Below are 23,723 nucleotides of genomic sequence, written 5' to 3' on the forward strand. Positions count from 1 at the left end.
CCATTTCCCCAATTGCAGGGAGGGTACCTTTTTCTTTTCCTTTTAGTTCAAACCCTTACATTGCTATTAGAGAGACTGCACCATGCCTCCAAACTGAAATCTTCACAGAATCTCAGGTTGCTCCCAGGGCTTCAAAATTTAACTGCCTCGCAGTTAGAACATATATCTCATTAAGTTACTTTCTTTAAAACAACTTCAAATAAATTTTTTGGGGGGAGACAGGGTCACATATATTCCAGGGAGTCCTTGAACTCACCATGTCTTGTTGCATGACCTTGAACTTTTGATGCTCCTGCTTTATCTTCTGAATATTGGAATTATAGACATTTGCCACCCGGTTTATGTGCAACTGGAGGATTTAACCTATGCTTCACACATGTGAGGCAAACACTCTACTGACTGAGCCATACCCACAGACTTTCTTTAAAATAATTTCTATCATGAATATGTTCTTGCCATCTGCCAGACTTGATATTGGATACTATTTATGTGAAATCTCATTTAATTATTTAACAGTTTTGCAAGTAATAATTAGCTCTATAGATAGAGAGGTTTATTAAAGGAATGGTAATATGTTACTTGCTAATAAGTGATTGAAGCAGGTGATAAATCCACATGGGTCTGACTCTGGAGCTCTAATTAGCATGAAACTGGTGTTAACCGAGACAGTTTAGGAAGCCGAGAACTGCTTGTTGACTCTGTAAACAGCTCAGCTCACTCCTTTTCCTACCTGGAAGGTACCTCCATTAAACAGGAACTGTCCCAGCAGTAGGGGGAGGAGGTTGCCTTAGGCACGGATTAGTCTTGCATCTGGTGTGGGCCGAATGCTAAATAGTAGGGATGTGCTTTCACTCATCCTTGAAGCAGTATGAAGATGCTGCTGGAAAACAACTGCTGATATACCCTCTGAGTTTTCCAGGCAGAGGAAAACCCACTCTGTGCTGCTCATGTGTGACAGGTTGAGATGCTCCTCCGTCACTATGGCAACAGCCAACACACCAGCATCCAGGCAAGGGGCCAGGCAGAGCTGCTCTTTGGGGAGCTATGGTCTTAGCTGGGTGAAAATAAGAGTGGGGTGTGCTGGGGGAGGGGGAGAGGTGTCTCATCAGCAAGAATTTTTGCTTGGAATCTAGCTGTTTTCATGGCAATGGTGTTTACATGGGGGTCCTTGCTACATTAAACCTCATATGTTTCCAAGATTCTGGGTAACCAGAAGTGTCAGGGAAAATTACAAGGAAGAGACCATCCGGGCGTGTTATTTCAGCTCCAGTTTCCAATAAGCGCATTTATTTGGAAAGCTGCTGATGGATGGCAGCTTTCTTAGGGGCCTGTCAGTATATCCTAATGGAGAATCTCACAGGCTTTGCATTCAGTCAGACCTGCTTCATTTTAATTCTAAGTGCTAACATTAGCTGGTATAACCTCTCTGATTCTCAATTGCTTTATCAGCAAAAAGGGGAAATTTAACATTTCCCTTGTGGGGTATGAAATGAGATAGTACATGGGCAGTTTCTGGCATGAAGTCAGTATCGAATCATAGTTATTATTGGGTCCCCAGTAAACAGAGACTTGGCAGGGGGACTATCTCTGACTCCTTAAAATCAGAACCAACTGGGAACCTGTGCTTTTCTCTTGCTTACTAAAGCCATCTGCACTGTTTAGCGTTTGCTCCCAGGCCCCGCCCTTGCCTGTATTCCCTGGCTCAGCCTGCTGACTTCAGGTTTGTTTGCCTGGTGAGACTCCACCCAGAGAATCTCACATCAGACCTTGGGGATCACCTGCACAGCTTCCTCATCCTTATTTTCCACACTGGAGAACAGACTAGCCAAAGAGAGTAAAGAGCCTTGTTCAAGGTCATCCAGAAAGGTAGAAACGATTAGTTGAAGTGGTTGTTGCATTTATTTTAGCAGGTATGACTAAGCCTGAGAGTCACTGAGAAAGGGACAACCTTACACCCCACACCTGCCTGAGTTCTCTTGAGTGTTTAACACTGGGATAATTACGTGTGGGAAGAGTTTTTTCTACTTTTTTTTTTTTTTGGGTAATTTACTTGTGCTGCTAAGCTCTGTGTGATCCACTAGAGTTAGAAATATCAATAGCTAAAATTTGCACAGCGCTTTACAGCTTATAAAATGCACTCACTCAATCTTGAACTTCTCAATAGTTGTAACAATTATCACATTCTTTCACAGCTGAGGAAACTGAGGTTATCGGTGAGTTGGGTAGAGATATGCAGTTAACATAATTTAGGACTTGATTTAGATTTCTATGGTTCCTAATGATGGCACACTGGCCCAGCTGTGATTGGATGCTGAGGCATAGCTGTCCTCTGCTGACTATTCAGAAGTAGAAAAGGAGGGAATCCATGGGGCCCAGGCTAGTAGTGGAGATGATGGATCCTTTTCTTTGTTTGTTTTTGTTTTTCTAGACAGGGTTTCCTTGTGTAGCTTTGGAATCTGTCCTGGAACTCACTCTATAGACCAGGCTGACTTCAAATTCACAGAGAACCACCTGTCTCTGCCTCCTGAGAGCTGGGATTAAACGTGTGCACCACCACTGCCCAGCTGAGATGATAGAGTCTTAGAAGGAGCTCCAAAACCACCACAAGACAGTTTGGAAAAAAACAAAACAAAATAATAACAACAACAAAAAACCCAAAGAAACATGTCTCTTCTGGTAGAGCTTTGCCATTTTCAAAGTTCCTCTTAGGGCATGTCATGAGAGGTACCGGTCAGGTAGATACTACCACTTCCTGTTTGCATAGGAACTAAGAGATCTCAGCAGCCTGTGGAGGACTGCAAAGTCAGCAAGCTAGTGACATGTTAGGATAAGGTGCACAACTTCTGAATTCCAAACATTTCCATTTCTCTTTAGAGCACATGCATGTGAATGGGCTTCCTGAACCTGAGAAGTGAGCAGGAGCTACAAGTGATGGTTTAGAAACCAGACATTTTTCTCAGCAGCCACTCAGGTCTTCCTCCAAGCTAGGTTTCTGTCCTCCCCCTCCCTCCTTACCTTTCTCATTAAAAATTTAATAATAACAACAAATCACTGAGGGGTGATGAAGGGGGAGAGAGAAGTCAGAGCACAACAGAGCTGGTTCTCTCCTACCTTCATTTAGGTTCTGGGAATCAAACTCAGGGTGCCAGACTTGCACCTATACCTGCTGGGCTATTTTCCCCACCAACACCCCTTTCTGTTCTTGAAACAAGGCCTTACTATATAGACCAGACTGAACTTGAACTTGCAGCCATCCTCCTGTCTCTGCTTCTTGAGTGCTGGGATTACAGGTATGAGCCACTACAACATCTATCCTAAACTAGGTTTTTGAGTTCTGCCTATCCAAAGTATTCCTACCGCTGCTCCGATGGGGGATGCCCTTCTGTATATATGTTTCTCTTATTGGTTGATAAATAAAACAATGATTGGCCAGTAGCCAGGCAGGAAGTGTAGGCGGGGCTAGCAGATCAGGAGAAGGCTGGATAGAGGAAGTCAGAGAGGTATGACCAGAGAGAAGCCATGTAGTGGAGGAACGAGTAGCAAGTCTGGACCCTTCTCTGGTAAGATAAGATCATGTGGAAATACTTAGAAATGGGATATAATAACTACATAAATGGGAAATAATAGAAATAGGCTAATATTTAAGAGAGAGCTGGTCAATAAGAAACTTAAGCCATCGGCCAAACAGTTTAATAATTAAAGTGTCTCTGTGTGCTTATTTGGCAGCAGGACCAGGTGGGACCGAAACCTCCATCTTCACTGCTCAGTCACATCCTCAGCTCTTGCCCCTCTGAGCTTTCTCCATTGCACTGCTGCTCAAAGGAAGAGATATCAGAGAGCTGAGAAAACACTATATATATATATATATATATATATATATATATTTAAATTTTAGCAGGATTATTTGATCCACAGTTGTCAGATGATTACTTTTGCTTACAATTCAGTGAGAAGATAAAGATTACACATGAAAGGAATGCAAGGAATCCTGGGCTTTGACAGGAATACACCTCTGAGACTGACTGTTGGCTCAACTGGTCACTGAGGGACTAAGGGAGGCAGGAGGGATACCTCTGCTGATTGCTATGAGAGAAATACCTTTTAACAGGAGGTGGGGGTGGGGAAGGCTGGTTGGTTTCGGAGACAGACAGGAACAAAAGTCCTTAATGTTGCCAGGCTTTTATATTTTGTAGAGTTTCCTAAATCCAAACTCAGCTATCTCTTCAATTCTAAGTAAAAGGTAAGACAGAGTGATAGTGTGGCATTCTACCTGCCTCTGGAATCTAGACCCACAGGCAGGGAAAAGGGAAGGCTTCCATTACAACTGGATAGAACCCAAGCTTAGACTAATGCACAGGATGAAAGGATTCTGGTGAGGACCTCTGGATTGTGGAGGACATGGCTTAAACACAGGTGATTCACAGTTGTACCCACTGATGAACCCTCCTGATGATAGGCAACAGGTTAATGGTCACCTACACACAAATATTAGAAATAGTCACTATTTCTCCATTAGAACATATTTGTCTTAGGGGTTTTATTGCTGTGAAGAGACACCATGACCATGGCAACTCTTATAAAGAAAACATTTAACTGGAAAGGCTCACTTACAGTTTCAGAGGTTCAGTCCATTATCACCATGGTGGGCGCCTGGTAGCAGGTAGGCAGACTTGGTGCTGGAGCTGAGAGCCCTTAAATCTTGATAGGCAGGTAACAGGAAGTTAAGTGACTGTCATACTGAATGAAGCTTGAGAAAAAGACCTCAAAGCCCACTCCCACAGTGACACATTTCCTCCAACAAGACCACACTTCTTCTAATAAGGCCATAACTCCTAATAGTGACACTCCCTTTGAGGGGGATTTTCTTTCAAACTACAATATTCTTATATTTCTCTTTTTTTTTTTTTTTTTTTTTTTTTTTACGAGACAGGGTTTCTCTGTATTGTTTTGGAGGCTGTCGGACCAGCCCGGCCTCGAACTCACAGAGATCCGCCTGCCTCTGCCTCCCGAGTGCTGGGATTAAAGGTGTGTGCCACACCACCCAGTTGGTAGAACATATTCTTATTAAAACATACCTTAAGATAATGAATGAGTTTGTATAATATTTAATAAACATTTTTTTGTCAAGCAGCCTTGTAAAATGTCTAATAGAAGTATGGCTTTTTTAAAAAACATAAATTTTTTAATAGATTCTGTAGGAATTTCACATTGTGTAACCCCAGCCCCATTCACTTCCCAGTCCTTCCATATCCACCCTCTACCATTGTAACCTCCACTACAAAAGAAAATAAAAAATAACATTAAAAAGAAAGCACATGTCATTGGCTTCTTTGGGCAACCTTCTCCTCTGCTAACCCCAGCTTTCTCTCATACCAATCACAGCGGTGGCTGGACTTGTACCACTCTGCTCTTCCATCTTGCCTGCCTCGCCATCACATATCCATTTGTGGTAGTGGCTTGGGTGCTGTAGTGTGTCACATAGTATACCCTTTTGTAAAGGGGTCTTTCTTTGTCTGTCTTGAACCCACTGAACTGGTTTCTCTCCACCCACTGGTCCCAGCAGCTACTTATGAAATAACCACTCTGAGGCTTAATATCAGTTACAACTGTTTGGCCATTGGCTTAGGCTTTTTCTTTGCTAGCACTCTATTAATTATTGACCCACTTATATTAATCTGTGTATCACCATGTGGCCTTGGCTTACCTAGGTGATGCCTTGGCATCCTGCCTCCCTGGCAGCTACATGGCATCTGTCTGTCTTCCTTCTTCCTGCCTCTTTGTTCAGAATTCATGCCTAGCTAAATTCTGCTTGCCCATTGGCCAAAACAGCTTTATTCATCAACCAATAAGAGAAACACCTAATCACAGCATACAGAGGACATCACCCATCACCCATCACCTTTTTGCTCAAACAGCCATCATTGCGATGGGTTGTTCGTCTGGTTCAAAGCCTCTGGCTTCTGCTACACCATGGATACTGGACCCTCACCAAGATTCCTCTCAGATATCTTGCTGTTGTCCACAGTCATGCTGATCCTGTGGCCATGGTTCTGCAGGATTGTCTCCTTCATGTGCTTCAGCAGCACATAGAAGGGGTAGGAGTTGGGATGGGTCAACTCAGGGCCCTGAATCTGGGCCTGAGTGGTAGTTGAGTTGGTCTCTGATGGGTTTCTCCTACACCCATGTAGTGACCAGTGAGGGGTGAGGCCAGATCTCCCGTATTGGGCAAGGGGCAGGGCAAATTTATTATGGTACTTGGACTCAGGCTGCAGCCCAGACTATGGACATCCAAAAGGCTTTCGGTGGCAACATGGGCCGTGGACTTCAACACAGACCCCAGCTCTGTTTCACCACGTACTCCATCTTTCCCATCTCTCCATCACATACTTGCTCATTATCGTGGGCCCAGGGTGGGTGCTTTAATAAACATTTTTGATCTCATTGAAGACTCTAAAGCCAAGTAGTTTTCGGAGAATAGTAGTTCTCACCTTGGTGACAATTATGTCCAATAGCTATTTTACCAGCCTGTGTAGATCACCCTGAAAGAGGCAGAACTAATTTCTAATCTTGAGGTGGGATGGATACAATGACATAAGCACATAGAGAAGTCTCTGTTATCTGAGTTGAATACAATCCAAGACCCCTAAGGGCCCCAAACCATGCTCATATACACATGATGCATTCTCCTATATGGACATGTCTATAACAAAGCTTAATTTATAAATTCAACACAGCAAGAAATTAAGAATAATAACTAATAATAAAATGAGATAATTATAATATACTATCATAAAAATTATGTGAATGTGGTTTCTACTCTCATACCTTACTGTACTATAAATGTTAGCAATTAAGCATATATTTTTTTCTTTCTATAATAAACTGAGAACTTTTATCTTTTCTTTTAAAGGCACTTTATGACTTGTCCTTGGCATTTTCTCTCTGGTTAGAACCAGTATTCTTGTGCTTTGAGGTCATTAAGTAGAATTTGGTTTACTTGAACACGGGCACTGAGATACCACACTAGCTGTGATATCAGAGGTAATAACTAAATGACATAGTGGGTTAGCAGTGTCCACAGCATCAATGTGTTGGCAAAGGAATGATTCATATCCCAGAAGTTCCATCACAGTTGCAGAGGCATGCAATTTCAAGCTTTAAAAAATGTATTTTTTCTATTTTCTGGAATTTTCTTATTCAGGGTGTGTGTGTATGTATATATATGGAAGTCAAAGGATAACGTGTGGGAGTGGTTTTCTCTGCCACTATGTAAGTCCCAGGGGTGAACTATGTTTTTAGGCTTGGTGGCAATTGCCTTTACCTACTGAGCCATCTCAGCAGTCTCCCTGGAATCTTCTACTTAATGTTTCTGGATCACAGCTGACTTTAGGTAACTGAACTGTGGAAGACAGAACTATAGATAATAGAAGAATACTGTACTGGGAACAGTCTCTCTAAGTGTCCCCTATATATACTGCAGGGCACATCACATACCACACAAAGGTCCAAGGATTAAAATAACATAGCCAGCAATAGAGCTACACAACCCTCATACTCACCAGCCCACCCTCTCTGACCAATCTCCTGCTCTCCCTTTCTGGTTACTCACAGTCCTGCTACTGTTGAATCTCCTTTATCATCAGTAGCATACAATGCCTTATGTGTTTTCCATACTCAAAACATGTTTTTAATAGGCTGGTTTAAAAAAATGCTATATACATACTACAAGTTCAATATTTAGTGGGAATTCCTTAGTGAAATATATTAGAAAAATAACAAAATCATCCAAAAATAGAAGTTACATTGTGCTGAACAGTTTTATGTCAACTTGATACAAGCTAGAGTTATCTGGACAGAGGAAACCTCAATTGATAAAATGCCTCCCTAAGATCAAGTTATAGGGAATTTTCTCAATTAGTGATTAATGGGGGAGGGCCTAGCTCATTGTGGGTGGTGCTATCCTAGGCTGTTGGTCCTATGTTCTATAAGAAAGCAGACTGAGCAAACCATGAGGAGCAAGCCAATAACAGAAGTCTCTCCATGGCCTCTGCATCAGTTGTTGCCTCTAGGTTCCTGCCCTGACCTCCACTGATGGTGAACTATGATGAATATACCCTTTCCTCCCTGAGTTGCTCTGGTAATGATGTTCCATCATAGCAAAAGTAATACTAACTAAGACATACATAGTCTCTGAAATATTCCCAACAGAGAAACATGTTTGGGATTTTCTAAACAAACAAACAAACAAACAAAAAACTTTTAGGAAGGAAAAATATGTTAAATTATATTTATTTGATTATCAGTGACATCAATTTTACTCTTTGGTAGGAAAGAACTGAATTATGTAAGGATACAGTTCAATTCTAAAACAATTGAGTCCTTACTATATGACAGATAATATACTTGATATTGGGAAAGATGACTAAGACACAGTTCTAAACTTGAAAAGCTCATACCCTAGTCGCCAGGAGATTTGACAGTCAGTATAGAAATAGCCCATTCTGGAGGAGCCATGAGCTCACAGACATTCATTTCTTCTGAGCCTGAATGGTTCCTTCACTTCTCTATGGATGCACTCTTTACAAAATTATTTCTATTTATGTGCATATATGTGTGCATGGTAGTTTGAATAAGAATGGCTCTCATTGACTCATATGTTTGAATGGTCGGTCCCCAGTTAGTGGAACTGATTGGAAAAGACTAGGAGATATGGCCTTGTTGGAGGAGGTGTGACATTGGGAGTAGGCTTTGAAGTTTCAAAAGCCCATGCTGGGTTCAGTCTCTCTGTCTCTGTCTCTGTCTCTGTCTCTCTCTCTCCTCTCTTCTCTCCCCCTCTCTCTTTTCTCTCTCTGTCTCCCTCTTCCCCCCACCTTTCTGCTTGCATGCCTGTAGAAGATCAGGATGCAACCTCTCAGCTCCCTGTCCACATGCCCGCCTGCTACCACAATTTCTGCCAAGATGATAATGAACTCATTTGGTAAAACTGTAAGTGAGTTCCCAATTAAACATTTTCATCTATAAATTGTCTTGGTCATGGTGTCTCTTCACAGCAACAGAACAGTAACTAAGACAGTGTGTCTGTGTGAATGTCCTATGTGTGTGTGTGTGTGTGTGTGTGTGTGTGTGTGTACCCTTGGAGGCCAGAAGAGGGTGTTAGATCCCCTACAGGTGGTTGTGGGTCACTTGACCTGGGTGTTAGGAACCAAACTTGGTCCTTTGGAGGGGGAACAAGTGTTCCAAACTGTGGAGCCATCTTTCCAGTCCTGTTAACTGTTACCAAATGCCTCAAGACCTATTTTAAATATTACTTCCCCCGAGAAGCCTTTCCTAAGCCTCTGAAGCAAATCAATCCTGTCTCTAAGTCACCTTATTCAGCTGTGTTAACAGAATTTCTCATATCTCAGTGTGGTTAATTGTTCCCATCTCTGTATGTCATCCTCCTTGATCTCCAGGTCTTAGTTGTGAGTTTACCAGAGACAAGGGTTGCTTTCCAGTCTTATTGGTTATTTATCTATTTTCACTATTGGCTGCAGACCTCTGTGATACCATCAGCTCAGAGCTGAGTACCAGCCGGGATGTACAAAGTGAGACCATCCTGGTAACATTAGTGACAAGACACTCACTGATTCCATTCAGCCCAGTTAATACTTTACTGAGAACCAATTCAAATACTGAGGATTGAGGCACTACTACTGAAATATCTACTGTGTACCAGATGCTTTACCAACATGTTATCATTTACTCTAACAGCTTTGAAAAGTGCTATATCTTTTTTATTAGCTGTGGGAAAAAAGGTTCAGAGGAGTAATTTGTCCAAGGTATACTTCACTCAAGGTGGTCTGCCTGTCAAGTGTATCTGCTGTATTTTGCCCCAGTACAGTGTAGGGAACGAAAGTACTCGAACAGAGATCAAAACAAAGGTCTGAAGGGCACACAAAACTTAGAGAGTACACAGAGAAGTTGGCAATCTGGTAAACCTTCATGGAGATGGTCAGTTAGAGGACTACGTCTCCCTACAGCACTGGAAAAAAAAACCAATGCATTTCAGGGAAGCAAATTGAGGGGTAGTCTGAGGGATCCTGTGGACACCTTCCCAGCTGTCACGTGGCTTCCTCTCTCTGGTCAGTGAGGTGACAGAACTGTGCATGGTTAGGTGGGCCACGGAAATTGCCTCCAAATGCCGTTTCTGGTCAGTGTGAAGAGATCATGCTTAGGTCCCTTCCTCCTCAAGGAAGATGAGATGGCCCTCTCTTCACTGTGGTCTGGACTCACTCCATTTGGGTTAGGGGAAGGTCTTTCCTACTCAGCACCAAGCTTTTCACTCACTCACTCACTCACTCACTCACTCACTCACTCACTCACTCACTCTTCCCTTTCCCTCCTTCATCCATCCATCCATCCATCCATCCATCCATCCATCCATCCATCCATCCATCCATCCATCCATCCATCCATCCATCCATCCATCCATCCATCCATCCATCCTTCCATTCAGGTCTCAGCATACAGGGTGTGTGTTAGCAGAGACGGATTAGCCTGTTTTTTCACACCTGGGGATTGGGGCCACTGGCATCTTTCTCCTGAGTTTCAGGAAAGGGGATGCTTCGTTTTGCTCACTGAATGACATGCCTGGGTGTGCGCGCGTGCACACGCGCCAGAGAGGGTTGGCTCTTTTTTCTCACCTCAGGGTAGGGAAGCTGACACCTCTCTTCTATCCTGAGGACGTGAGGATGGTGTCTTCGCCTCCAACTGGGACACGACTCTCCTCTCCAAACCACGAAGGTGGTGGTGGTGGTGGGACTCTCGGCTTCCCTCCCCTCCCCTTGGCGAGGGCGTCTGGTTCCCACACAGTCACGCTCTGGTGGCGGGAGGCCAGGTTCTCCCCTCTCCCCACGCCAGCGCCTGAAGGCAGGGCGCGCGCGAGTAGGCGGGGGCGGAGCGGGCTCTGCGGCGAGGGGCGGGGACAGCAGTAAGCCACACCCTCAGCGCCGCCCACCGCTCTCTCGTTTTGCAGCCTGACTCCCCAGACCCAGAGCGCCGCGGCTGTCTGCTGGGTTCGCGAGCCGCGCACCTGCTTCGGTCGCCCCGCGCTGTCCTCCCCGCGCCGCTTGGCCCGCCGCCTCGAGCGCCCTCAGCCCCTCAAGCCAGATGATGAACTTCCTGAGGCGCCGGCTGTCGGACAGCAGCTTCATCGCCAACCTGCCCAATGGCTACATGACTGACCTTCAGCGCCCGGAGCCGCAGCAGCCCCCGCCCGCCCCTGGCTCCGGGGCCGCTCCGGCCTCGGCGGCCACCTCAGCCGCCTCGCCCGGCCCCGAGCGCAGGCCGCCGCCCGCCCAGGCGCCCGCGCCGCAGCCCGCGCCGCAGCCCGCGCCGCAGCCCGCGCCGCAGCCCGCACCGACGCCGTCGGTGGGCAGCAGCTTCTTCAGCTCGCTGTCGCAAGCCGTGAAGCAGACGGCCGCCTCCGCCGGCCTGGTGGACGCGCCCGCGCCGGCCGCTGCCAGGAAGGCCAAGGTGCTGCTGGTGGTCGACGAGCCGCACACCGACTGGTAGGCCCCTGCGGGGTCCGCCGGGGGCAGGGTGTGAAGATGGACCCTCGAGGTCACCCGGGAGAACACCCGGGACGAGCAGGTGTCCATGTGTGGGAGGGGCGAGGGCAACCACCAACCTCCCAGAGAGAGACCCGGGTCCTGAGGTGAAGGACTCGGTGGCCTCTGGGCTGGTGGCAGAGCCAGCTACCTCATTAAGCACCGGTGGGGCTTAAGAAATAGTGATAAGTCGACCACACTCCCGGGGAAGGCCGCACAGCCAAGAATATTTGGGCAGCACAGATTGGCCTTGATGGTGGTGGTGGAGACACCACAAAGTTGGGAGGGAAGGGAAGGGGCAGTGGATCTGAGAAGAGTTGGGGGAGGGAGGGTGAGGTGTACAACATTTTCAAAGAACTAATAAAACACAAAACCAAAACACAAAACAAAAAAGAAATACACGGGGGGGGGCAGACTTAACAGTTCAGACACATATAAGCTGAGGTGAAAATGGCCCCAGATGGCCATTAAAATAAAGCCTCCCCCCAAAGATTCTGGTCTGCAAAGCCTGGAGTGAATTGAGAGTGGATATTAGTATTTAAGGTGATATAGTGATAGTAATTTTTTTTTTTAAACCAGTACCTTTGAAATCTGGTGTCCTGTATTGACATCAGGGTGGGTTAAATCACAGATGTGTTAACTCAGAGTGCGATTGACATCTGCTTAAAAATAATAAGATTACTGTATATGTGCAGTTGGGAGGGGATATATGCTTTTACATTTTTGTTTTTTCTCTCTCTTTCTCGTGTGTGTGTGTGTGTGTGAGAGAGAGTGTGTGTGTGTGTGAGAGAGAGAGTGTGTGTGTGTGAGAGAGAGAGAGAGAGAGTGTGTGTGTGTGTGTGTGTGTGTGAGAGAGAGAGAGAGAGAATCATAGTGAATGATGGTGGCTTTTTCCAACCAAATGATGAAGACCTAAGTAAAGCATTACAGATGGTTAAAGGGCACAAATAAAAGGATTGGCCGTAATGCAGTAAAGGGGAAACTTCAAGAATGCTTTTCCTTTTCAAGAGATATATTGGGGATGGTGTTAGGTTCAATGGAGACAATCATGGATGAGGTCCACTGAAGACTAATTAATAAGAGCTTAAGAGTGGTTCCTTTGATGTAGCAGGAAGCTGATGGTGGGTCTGAAGACATGAAAGGCAGGGATTCTGAGGTGTTTTTTCTTTAGAAACGTGAGGAAGGGTTTTTATTTGTTTTGTTTTTCCCAAGGGGTTGAGGTTGATTGGTGCTTGCCAAGAGGAAGACACAGGGACCCCAGAGGTGTTTATTTCTCTGCTTCACTGTTTTCCTTTCTCTGTCATTCCTTCACTGAGAGACTTTGGAGGGAAGAGGGGTGCTGGTCTGAGTTGGTGGGAGTGAGATGTATGCCTGCAGATGTATGTCCTGCTGACTGCGGTTACCATGTGGGAATCATTTCCTTTGGGTGATATGTGTGATTGGCCTTTATTTTTCAAGATAGCAGAGTAGCAAACACCTTTATTAGGAAATAACAGAGGTACCACCAAGAGGGTAATGGGGAAAGTATGACAATAGTGCCACTGGCAGTCTCCTAGAAGAATTACTCTCAGTTCAAATCAACAAGTGTTTATTCAGGAGGAAGGGAGGATAACTAAGCTCTATTTAAGCACCCATAATTGTATGTCAGACTCTCTAGTAAGGACTCTTAATGTGATATTCCATTGGGTTGTCACCATAAAAGTGAGGCTTAGAAAAGGTAAGTGGTGAGCTTACAAATGGTTCAGTTACGTCGACTTTAGGACTATTTGGCTTCACTGCTGCCATCCCACTGTATTGTCTCATTATTAGAATGCTACTATGATCAATAGTAATAATACACTTCCTTTTAGGGGTTGGACAATGTTGGGAGCCTTTTGGAAAAGTCACTCATTTGGGTGACACAACAGGTACAGTTAACAAAGGAATCTAGAGTTATTGGATAAGATTATTTCAGGAATTAGTGAGATCGGATTATTATTATCTTGGTTATTGGTGAACTCATAAAAGTGAATAATAAAGAAACACCAGGAAACTGGAAGAAATGAGTCTGACATCTGTGTTTCATTTTTCTGTGTAGGAATCTGATTCTTATGAGCTTTGTCCTGGTCTCTCTCTTACCCCACTGAAGCTATTTGTTGGCACTAATTGCTAGTTAGATACCCACAGATAGGTAGATCAATGTTTGTATGTGTATATCAAGGTTCACCCTGAGTCTGCTTGGTTAGAAATGGGAGGTTTGAGATTTGAAATGCTCTGTAGATAGGATTATTTTCTAGGAAGAGTGCCTGGTATAAACCAGAGACTCTGCTTTGCCCTAGAGACTAGACTTCTGATGGAAATAATAGGATTCATTTTCCTGTGGACTGACTCTCAACTGCTTTGTGTTTTTCTCCAAAGTAATAACATTGATTTATTAAAACTCTTAAGCCCAGTTTGAGTCTGGGACTTGATGGTTGTTCTGTGTATCTGTGTTTTTTTTTTGTAGTTAATAACAATTCCCAGAATTTTGTCATCCTCTACTATGTCTAAATTTGTTTAAAGCACAAATATTGTGTTAATATTAGTTAAATATTGATGAGTGGTTTTATTGAAAGGTCTCTATGAATTAAGGAGCAGGTGGCTGCTTATGATAAACATAGTAGCTTACAGGGGTGCTTTGTGCTCTAAGGGCTAATTTAAATAATTTGTCTCACAGTGTAAGCTACATAGACAGACTTGAGTAAGCATGTATAATATATACCCAATGACATTTTTATGTGCTTGAATAGGCAGAATGCAGTATTCCAACAGAACTTAAGAGTATTGGTCTCATCTGAATTAAGAATGCTAACATAGAGAGGATTTTAACAAGCATCTAAATAATTTTAGCTTTTAAAGAAAGGCTTAAAATAGGTAGCTTCTGAGATCATTAATATACAGAAGATTCCTTTGAATTTCTTATCAGTGTAATTGTGGGCAGTGTAATTTGGAGCCCTGATTTCTGACTTGGAAGATGTTTCTTTCTTTTTCTTGAAATTCCATTATAGCCTGAGAGCTTTAGATTAATTGCATGCAAAAAGTTTGTTGAAGAATATGTATGTGTCTCTAAAAAATGAAATCAAGTTCATGATATATTATTGAATTATTATTGGCTTTTGTTTTGTCCTATATATATATATATATATATATATATATATATATATATAGGTTCATAGCTAAATTTGAAATGCAATTAAGACTGCACTTTAATGATTTTTACGCTTTATCATAGAGCAGGTGATCATTTGGCACATTATTGCCTCTTCTATTATATTCTCACTGGTGAGGAGGTTAAGTTTTCTACCAAATTTTCCCTTGCCTTCATGTAAGCAAACAACTGTGACTCCAGTCAACAAGTAAGCATTTCATATTGGCATACTTCAGCATATGATTTGGAAATCAGTGTGGCACAGGCATTTTTAATCATCTAGAATATGATGATTGCCACAGATGTGATTAGTGAACAGATGTTTATTAAGCATATTTATATGGTACTAAGAGAAATGATAAATAATCTTTGTCCTCTAAGAGCTTACTTTCCAGCTGAGCAGATAAGATAAATATACATTTTAAAAAAGCTTACTAAAATCTGTTTCTTGTGTTCAAAGTATGGTCCTTCAATCAACAGTATTGGCACCAACTAGAAACATTTTGAATAACAGAATCTCAGGTCCTACTTTCCTCCCACTGAAACGTATTTTGCATTTGAACAAGATCTTCATAATCAGATTTGAGACACAATGAACTGAAGGATATGTGACTAGTACTTTTAGTGTGGCAACATGATAACTACTATCATTTATTGGGCAATTACTATATATGTTATACTAAGCCCCATAAATCTCATTTGCTCTCTGTGATCATAGTGTGATTTAAAAGAATGAGAGATGGAGCTGGGCCGTGGCTCACACCTGTCATCTTAGCATTCAAGAAGCTGAGGCAAGATGACTGTGCTGAGTTCAAGCCAATGAGATTCTGTGTAAAGAGAGAAAGGAAAGAAGGAGGGAGGAACAGACAGACTATAGTTAGAATGAAAGGAAGAAACGAGACTTGAACTGAGCTTCAAAGAAACTGGATTTAAAAGAAACAGGTTTGACTTAGTACATTAACAAAATAAAAACAGTGCCAATAAAGGAGGCCACAAAGAAACTGGATTGATGTGCTATGCAGTCTCCATTTTTAATGGTTAACTTTTGACCATTTTATTAAGGATAGGAGAATGACAGATATGAAGTCTGTTTGGATCCATGTTTGTGAGTGACTCTAGGGAAATATTGGATTGGAACTTGGGAGGGGAGGAATTCAAAGGAGGTTTAGGGTTTATTTCTGACAAATATTATGTTTCCTATTTTTAATTAGCAGGAATGTAAAGTTTCCATATTATAACTGAAATATGGTCATCTGTGATAGTTATGAATGGGAAAATTTGACTTGAAGAAGGTAAGTGATTTCCTCAAGATTATTAGGCTAGTAACTGACATGACCAGAACCAAAATTTGTAATTTCAGCCTCTAACCTTTCTTATCTTTTCATATCTATTTTCAGTTCTCTCAACTATTGGTAGAGGCTTTTGATCTTATAATTACAGCACTGAAACTTGAAGGAAACTAGATAATCATTTAGCTTAGAGAAATGAAACAATCTGTTGAAGGTCAGATAAAGGGCTGGAGAGATGGCTCAGCAGTTAAGAGCACTTGCTGCTCTTGCAGAGGAACCTGAGGAACCTGAGTTCAGGTCCCAGCACGTATATCAGGTGGTTCACAGGGGCTCCAATGCCCTCTTCTGATGGCAGATGTCCTTCTGTATATATGTTTCTCTTATTGGTTGATGAATAAAACACTGTTTGGTCAATAGAGGCAGGAAGATAGGTGGGTCTAGGAGAAGGGGAGAATTCTGGGAAAGGTAGGCAGAGAGACATGGGGGGGGGTCAGATGCCATATAGCTGCCAAAGGAGTAACAGGTCTGGGCATTCTCTGGTAAGCCAAGACCACATGGAAATACATAGATTTATAGAAATGGGTTAATAATTAAGGCAGAGCTAGTCAATAGGAAGCCCTAGCCATTGGCCAACAGTTTTATAATTAACATAACATCCATGTGTTTATTTTGGGGCTGAAAGGTGGCTGTGGGACCAGGCTGAAAAGAAAAACTCTAGCAACATTTACATACCTCTCTCTCTCTCTCTCTCTCTCTCTCTCTCTCTCTCTCTCTCTCTTTCTCTCTCTCTCTCGCACACACACACACACACACACACACACACACACACACACACCCCATATTTGTACATGTGACCAAGGAGGACAGAGGAGGGCATTCATTGGACATTTGATTTTTTTTGAATCTGGAGTTTTAGGCTTTTGTGAGCTGCAGGGACCTGACCCTGGGTCCTTTGCAAGAGCAGGAAGTGTTCTTAATAACTGACCCATCTCTCCAGCCCCCTTTATCTTTCTTCTTTAAAGAGTCATTGAGGAGTTGTTATGATCACTTGAGCATATCACATAATACCTGGGATAGAAATCCCACTGTTAATAGGTTATTTATATTTCAGCATAGGTCATCCTAAAATTATTGAAAGATAATCTTGAAGACCTAGTCATAAAAAGTCCAAAACTCTTCTAATATTCTTAGGACTTGGGCTATAAAGGTGACCCTCTTTTCAGGAACCATTTCCTAGCTTACTGTTTTTGTCTGTCCAAGATTAGTTACTGACTTTCTGTACTCAAATTCAGTTCTGTAGCAACATTAGCCTTTTAAAATACTTTGCTAAAATATTTTGCTAAACAGGAAGATTTCCAGAAGTGTATACTTTTCTCTAAAAAGTACAAAACAATTTTAACTGGAATATGATTCATTGCAGTTGAGCATCTACACAAACCAAGTGCTGCAACTACAGGATGAATTGGGTACATGTATCTATTGGAATCTTCTGGCACATAAAGAAAGGATAGGATTGAAACAACTTTTTAGTACATTATGATACTTAGTGTGCGTGAGGTGCTACGGTACCATAGGGTTAGGTTATTGGGATTATGATACTATGAGGAAATGTTGCATAAAAATGTACACCATGCATTCTTAGGTAACATTTTGCATCTCTGGACTTGATTTTCTAAAATCTGTCAACTACAAGAATTGTTGACACACATTCTGTAAGATCCTTCTTTGCTATATCATATCTATGGTATAGTTTTTACTTATTTTCTCCCAGACTTTAGCTCTGTAGCTTTTTGTTGTTAGTAAGACCTGTAAATCTTTGTCAATACATGGTTAAACATTTATTTGAATAGAAAGTACACTTTTGAGTACTCTATATTTAGTACCTACTTACAGTTTCTCAATCACATGGTTTCCTAGGGGAAAAAGAGCCAAGCCAGTAACATTTGTTGGTGTGTCTCCTCATTAAGGGTAGGACTTTTTAGCTGAATTCTTTCCTCTCAGTAGACCAAAGACTTTTTTATACATGTAAAGTTGTTATTGAACAGAATTTATTTCTTGATTCCTGTGTTCTGTGCTTCACAGTTTCCTCAACACCTCTATATTCCTTTTCACATTGTATCTTCACAAAGATCCTGAACAGTAGGTAGAAAATCAATTTGACATAAACAGACTCAGAAAAATAGCTGATTCCCCAAGATTGACTAGTTTATACTGAAGAGTTGAGATCTGAACTAGATTTGATACAAAATCACCAAATTTTCCATCACAAGTTTGTTTTGTTTTGTTTTTGGGACAGCTTCTACTCTGTTTCTTGGGCTGGCCTGGAACTCACAACAGTTCTGCCTCAGCCTTCTGAGCTCTAGGATTACACATGAGAACTACCATACCCCCACTTAAATATTTTTCATTTATAAAGATGGTTTATTTTGTAATAACACATTTTTTTGCTTTTTTTCCCGAGACAGGATGTCTCTCTGGCTTTGGAGACTGTCCTGGAACTAGCTCTTGTACCAGGCTGGTCTCAAACTCACAGAGATCTGCCTGCCTCTGCCTTCCGAGTGCTGGGATTAAAGGTATGCACCACCAACACCTAGCTTTGACATATCAACTTTTATAATCTCTTGACAAGAGATTTGAGAAATTTTAACCATCTTACAGATTGTTATAAAATAAATTAATATTGTATTTAGTACTCCTACCTTTTTTCTTCATCAGTTTGAGGCAGTGTGAAGATACAGGACAAAGGATCAGAAGACCTAGAATTGAGCTCTGACTGTTCTATTAGTAATAAGACTTTATCAGAATTACATAATCTCTTCAGCTTTTCCTTATTTGACAGCTTTTCAGTGTGGGCCTACTATATGCCAGGCACTGTTCTGGGTTCTGGAATAAAACAGACAAAATTAGTCTCCTTATCTGAAAGATGGACACAACAATTATGTACTTCAAAATGCTGTTGTGAGAAACAATTTCCTGAAAAAGCATTTTGTAAAAGATGAAGAGCCCTACAAAGTAAGTTCCAGAGCAACCAGAGCTGTTACATAGAGGAGTCCTATCTTAAAAAACAAACAAACAAACAAGCAAACAAAAAACCCAAAAGAAAAATGAAAGAAAGAAAAATAAGAAAGGTGAAGAGCCACCCATGCTTTTACTTCATACATCCCTGTTTTCAGTTGTAAGTATCCAACCTGTTTGGGCACCACCACCCCCTTATTTCCCATTTATATGTGTGTGTGTATAGTATATGCCTGTGTACATGTTCACATATATACATGTATGTGCACATACACATGAGTGGTAGATGCCTGTATACACATATACGTGTGTGTGTGTGTGTGTGTGTGTGTGTGTGTGTGTGTGTGTGTGTGTGTGATGTTTGCTGTCTCATCTTACGAGTCTCTACATTGTTTTTTGAGACAGGGTCTCTTACTGAACCTGGAATTCTCAGATTTTACCAAGACTATCTGGCCAGGGAGCTCCAGGGTTCCACCTGTTTTTCCATTCCTAGTGCTGCTGGCCTTACAGGAAGCAAGATTGTTTGAATTTAGGAATTTGAGGCCAGCCTGGGCAACACAGCAATACTTCAGCTAAACAAATATTTTTTTATGGTTAGTGTTTTTTTGAAGGTGTGGTTTTTCTGGGTAGCCCAGGTTGGGTTTGACTCACTGTTGTAGTTCAGGCAGGTTCAATCGCCTGGTCCTCCTGCCTTAGCTTCTGCGCACTGGGATGACAGGCATGTGCCACTGAACCTGACTAGTTGTTTTAAATTTTAATTTATTTACTGTGTGTATGTGTGTATGTAGAGAACAATTGTGAGAGTTTTTCCTCCTATGATATTGGTTGCTGGAGATTTAACTCCATTGATCATGCTTGAAACAAGAGTTGTTTTTACCCAATGAGCCATTTCACTGGCTGAGCTGTTTTATTTATGTATGTATATATGTATTTATTTAATTTTTAGAAAGAAGTATTACTTATTTGATTCAGTTGTCTTTAACAATTTAGGGACAGGACTACCTAAGTTCTTATTTTACTAACATAAATGCTAAAATAGCTTCCATTTTACTTATGACTAATTAAGGCAGAGGTTAAGAGTGAAATGAAGGGAGAAGCATGGAGATGTATTTAAGAGATGTTGCTTATATTCTTTCCCTTATCCAGTCCATTGTTCATATTGCTTTCCAAGTATTTATGAACAAAACAGATAAAAGCATCCTCAGATCTTGTAATTTATCTCCTTCTCAATGTTCTTCTCTACCACACTACTAATTATGAATACTTTCTCACTTTATAACCCAGCTGCAGTATATCTTTTCAGGCTCCTTTTGGTGCTCTCTTGGTCACTTTACCATCCTGTGGATTACCTTCTCCCTGCACTTGTGCCAGACTTGAAAGGTTCTATGATGTTATTGTTCAGTTGCTTTTGTTTGGAATGTTCTTGGTTTGTGTATTTCTTAATATTTATTTCTCTTATTCTGTTCTCAGAGAATGAAAGTACCACTTATTTGAAAAGTCCTATTCCCTTGCTGTAGATTTCTTTCTTTTTTTTCTACCCTCTTCATACTTTCATTTTGTACTGATTGCTTCTTTTATTGGTTGTAAAGAAGCAAGAGAAAAAAACCCTATTCTTTGACCTCTTAATTCTTAACTCTTTTGGAAGTGAGACTCTCTTGTTTCTAATTCCTTATCCCATAATCATCCTTCTCTACAGATCTTGGGTGTCTGCTTTCTCTGTAATACTAAAATTTATTTTTTCCCAGGTACTGAGCTGCTAAAACCCAATGAGGGTGCCATTCATTGATGTTTGACAGTGTTTATCTTTCTTTCAACAGCCCCCTGGCCTCTGAACACTGTATTCTTTGTTGTCTTCTTGAAGTTTCTTTGCTTTTTTCATTAGATGGAGTTGTTCCTTGGGGGACTATTTTCTGGTCAATTTCTTTTTTCATTGGCATTTTTTCTACTGGTCCATCTATTCTCAAGATGTCACTTTCTAAATATAATCAGCTCCTCCTGCCCACCCCCTCCCCTTTTTAACCTTTTACCAGAAATTTGTCCTAATCTTCATTGGCTTTGTGGGCTGCTTGACATTTCCATCTGGGTGGTTAAAGACTGCTCAAGATAATTTGATCTGATATTGAATTTCTTTTTTTTCTATCTCAGTTCTTCTCATATTCTGTTTCACTTAGAGATACACAATGACTTTCTTTTCTATTGCTGTGATGAGATACCACAACTTATAAAGGCAAATTATAAAAGAGATTGTTTCAGAGTATTAGAGTCTGTGATGGTGGAGCAACGACATGATGGCAGGGACAGCTGAGAGCTCATGTATTTGTTGTTGTTTGTTTGTTTTGAGACAGGGTCTCCTTATGTAGTCCTTATGTATGGCTGTTCTAGAACTCACTATGTAGTGCCAGCATTTAATGACTTCTAAGTGCTGGCATTAAAGGTATGTACCACTATACTCACTCATATCTTGATCCATAAGCAAGAGGTAGAAAGACATACTGGGAATGGTGCAGGTCTTTTGAACCCTCAAAGCCTGCTTCCTCCAGCAAGGTCATATCTCTTAATCCTTCCCAAAGAGTTCCATATGAGTCTGTGGGAACCATTGTCATTCAAACCATTGTAACAATGATTACTTTCACCTAGAACTTCTGCAAATCTCTTCATGATTTCTATTTAATAACTTGAAGAGCTATTTGAATGTAAATTTGACATTTTTAGACATTCACTTAAAGCTTTCAGTAGCTTCTTATATCCTATAGGTAAAGTTCATGGTCCTCCTGTGATTTGACATCTTTGTTCCCCAGCCTCCTCCTAACCATTTCCAAACTTCATTTTCTAGTAACTCTAAACTGTTTGCAAATCTTTACAGAGATTGTGTCATTCCTTCTTATTTTTGCTTATCTATTAACTCCTCTTGTAATTGCCTTTGCTCTTTTTTCATTTTGTCCCTTGACCAAATTCACATTTCTGTTCTGAGATTGAAACAGTATCTGCTTTTTTCTAAACACTCTTCCAGTTACCTAGACTATGTTGTCTGTTGGACATCTTCACATACTCTTTCAAGTTTGTGGATCTCTTTCTCTTGTCACATTTTCTTTATTTAGAGTGTATATATGCCATAGTTTATATGTAGAGACCAGAGGACAATTGCTAGAGTTGATTCTCCTCTCCTACCATGTACGTTCTGAGGATCAAATTCAGGTTGCCTTTGTAGCAAGCTTTCTTGGACCACCAGCCCCCAAATCATGACATGCAGACTTATTATTAATTATGAATGCTTGGTCTTATCTTAGGCTTATTTCTAGCCCCTTTAAAAAAACTTAATTCATTTCTATTAATCTATGTGTGACCTCAGACTTATTTACCTCATCTATGTACTGTCTATCCTTTTTCCTGCTTCCTCCATGTCTGTTTGTCTGGCTGCCTGGCCTCTAGATGTCTGGCTAACTACCCTTTTCTCTCTGCCTACCAGCCCCACATATCCTTTCTCTGCCTAGTTATTGGTCATTCAGCTTTTTATTAAACAAATCAGGAGCCTTAGGCAAGCAACATATCTTTACATAGCTAAACAAATGCAGCATAAACAAATACACACAACTTTACATAGTTAAACAGGTATTCTGCAATACAAACAAATGCAACAAATCTTTACATAGTTAAACAAATATTCTGTTATACATTTCCCCCATTTTGTCTAAATAAAAGAAAAGGTTTTAACTTTAATCTAGTGAAACTATATACAATAAGAACAATTACCAAGGAAAAATTACATTTATAATATCCAGTCCATTTGTATTTGGCAAATTCAGAGGAAATACAGAGGAAATTATTTATCCTATCTTGGTGAGTCCAACGTTTTGTACCCAATTTCCCTTCTATCATAACTGTAACTATGATTGTCTAGTCTTAACCTCCATCAAAGACCCCAGAAGAATATAATATTACCTGAGTAAATAGGAATTGCAGTGCAAGTCACTTCCAAACTATAGAAATCACAGAGAGATTTGGCTTCCTGGACAGTCACCCAAGGTTCCTGTTCAATATTGAGCATCTATCTTCAGATAATAGGCATAGACTATCTGGTAGACTTTTTTATGAAGCAGGAGTTTTGAAGGACTGTCCTAAATTGCTTGGTAAAGTTTGGCAGTCACTTTCCTTTGTGTCTTGCAGAATATCTGACAGATTTTTCTGTGGAGCAGGAATTTTTTTTTTTGGTTTTTACCAGACAGGGTTTCTCTGTATTGTTTCGGAGGCTATCGGTCCAGCCCAGCCTCGAATTCACAGAGATCCGACTGCCTCTGCCTCCCGAGTGCTGGGATTAAAGGCGTGCGCCACCACGGCCGGGCTGGAGCAGGAATTTTGAAGAACTGTTCCATCTTGTCTGGACAAAGTTTGGCAGTCACCTTCTTTTGTGTCCTGCATGTCCAGTTTGGATAGTATACTGTCAGTAGTTGAGGCAAGGACAGCTGCGTGACTAAATTCGCCACAATGAAAGCAAACTCTATATGGAGGTTCTTTGGTGCCCATTATCTTTTTATGAAGAAGATTGGTACTGTCAGGAGCAGGCATGTCTCACTGTCGTGAAAAACCTTAGGTTATTAAACATCTTAAATGCCACATTCTGTAAGTCTGAAGCACTTGAAGATCACCTGTCTTTCTAAAAATATGTGG

The 23,723-nt window shown here is 41.4% G+C and overlaps 1 protein-coding gene across 1 annotated transcript in view; it reads left to right on the forward strand.

Annotated features, from left to right (window-relative positions):
* Positions 1-11,012: 11,012 nt before the first annotated feature.
* Positions 11,013-23,723, forward strand: part of Syn2 (synapsin II) — a 148,810-nt gene continuing 136,099 nt past the window's right edge. Inside the window, exon 1 of the mRNA XM_040738367.1 lies at positions 11,013-11,549. Coding sequence (XP_040594301.1) covers positions 11,149-11,549 — 401 coding nt within the window. The 5' untranslated portion in view covers positions 11,013-11,148. The remainder of the gene's footprint in view (positions 11,550-23,723) is intronic.

Source organism: Mesocricetus auratus, unplaced genomic scaffold, assembly GCF_017639785.1.
Source record: "Mesocricetus auratus isolate SY011 unplaced genomic scaffold, BCM_Maur_2.0 Super-Scaffold_100676, whole genome shotgun sequence".
Classification (NCBI taxonomy): Eukaryota; Metazoa; Chordata; class Mammalia; order Rodentia; family Cricetidae; genus Mesocricetus; species Mesocricetus auratus.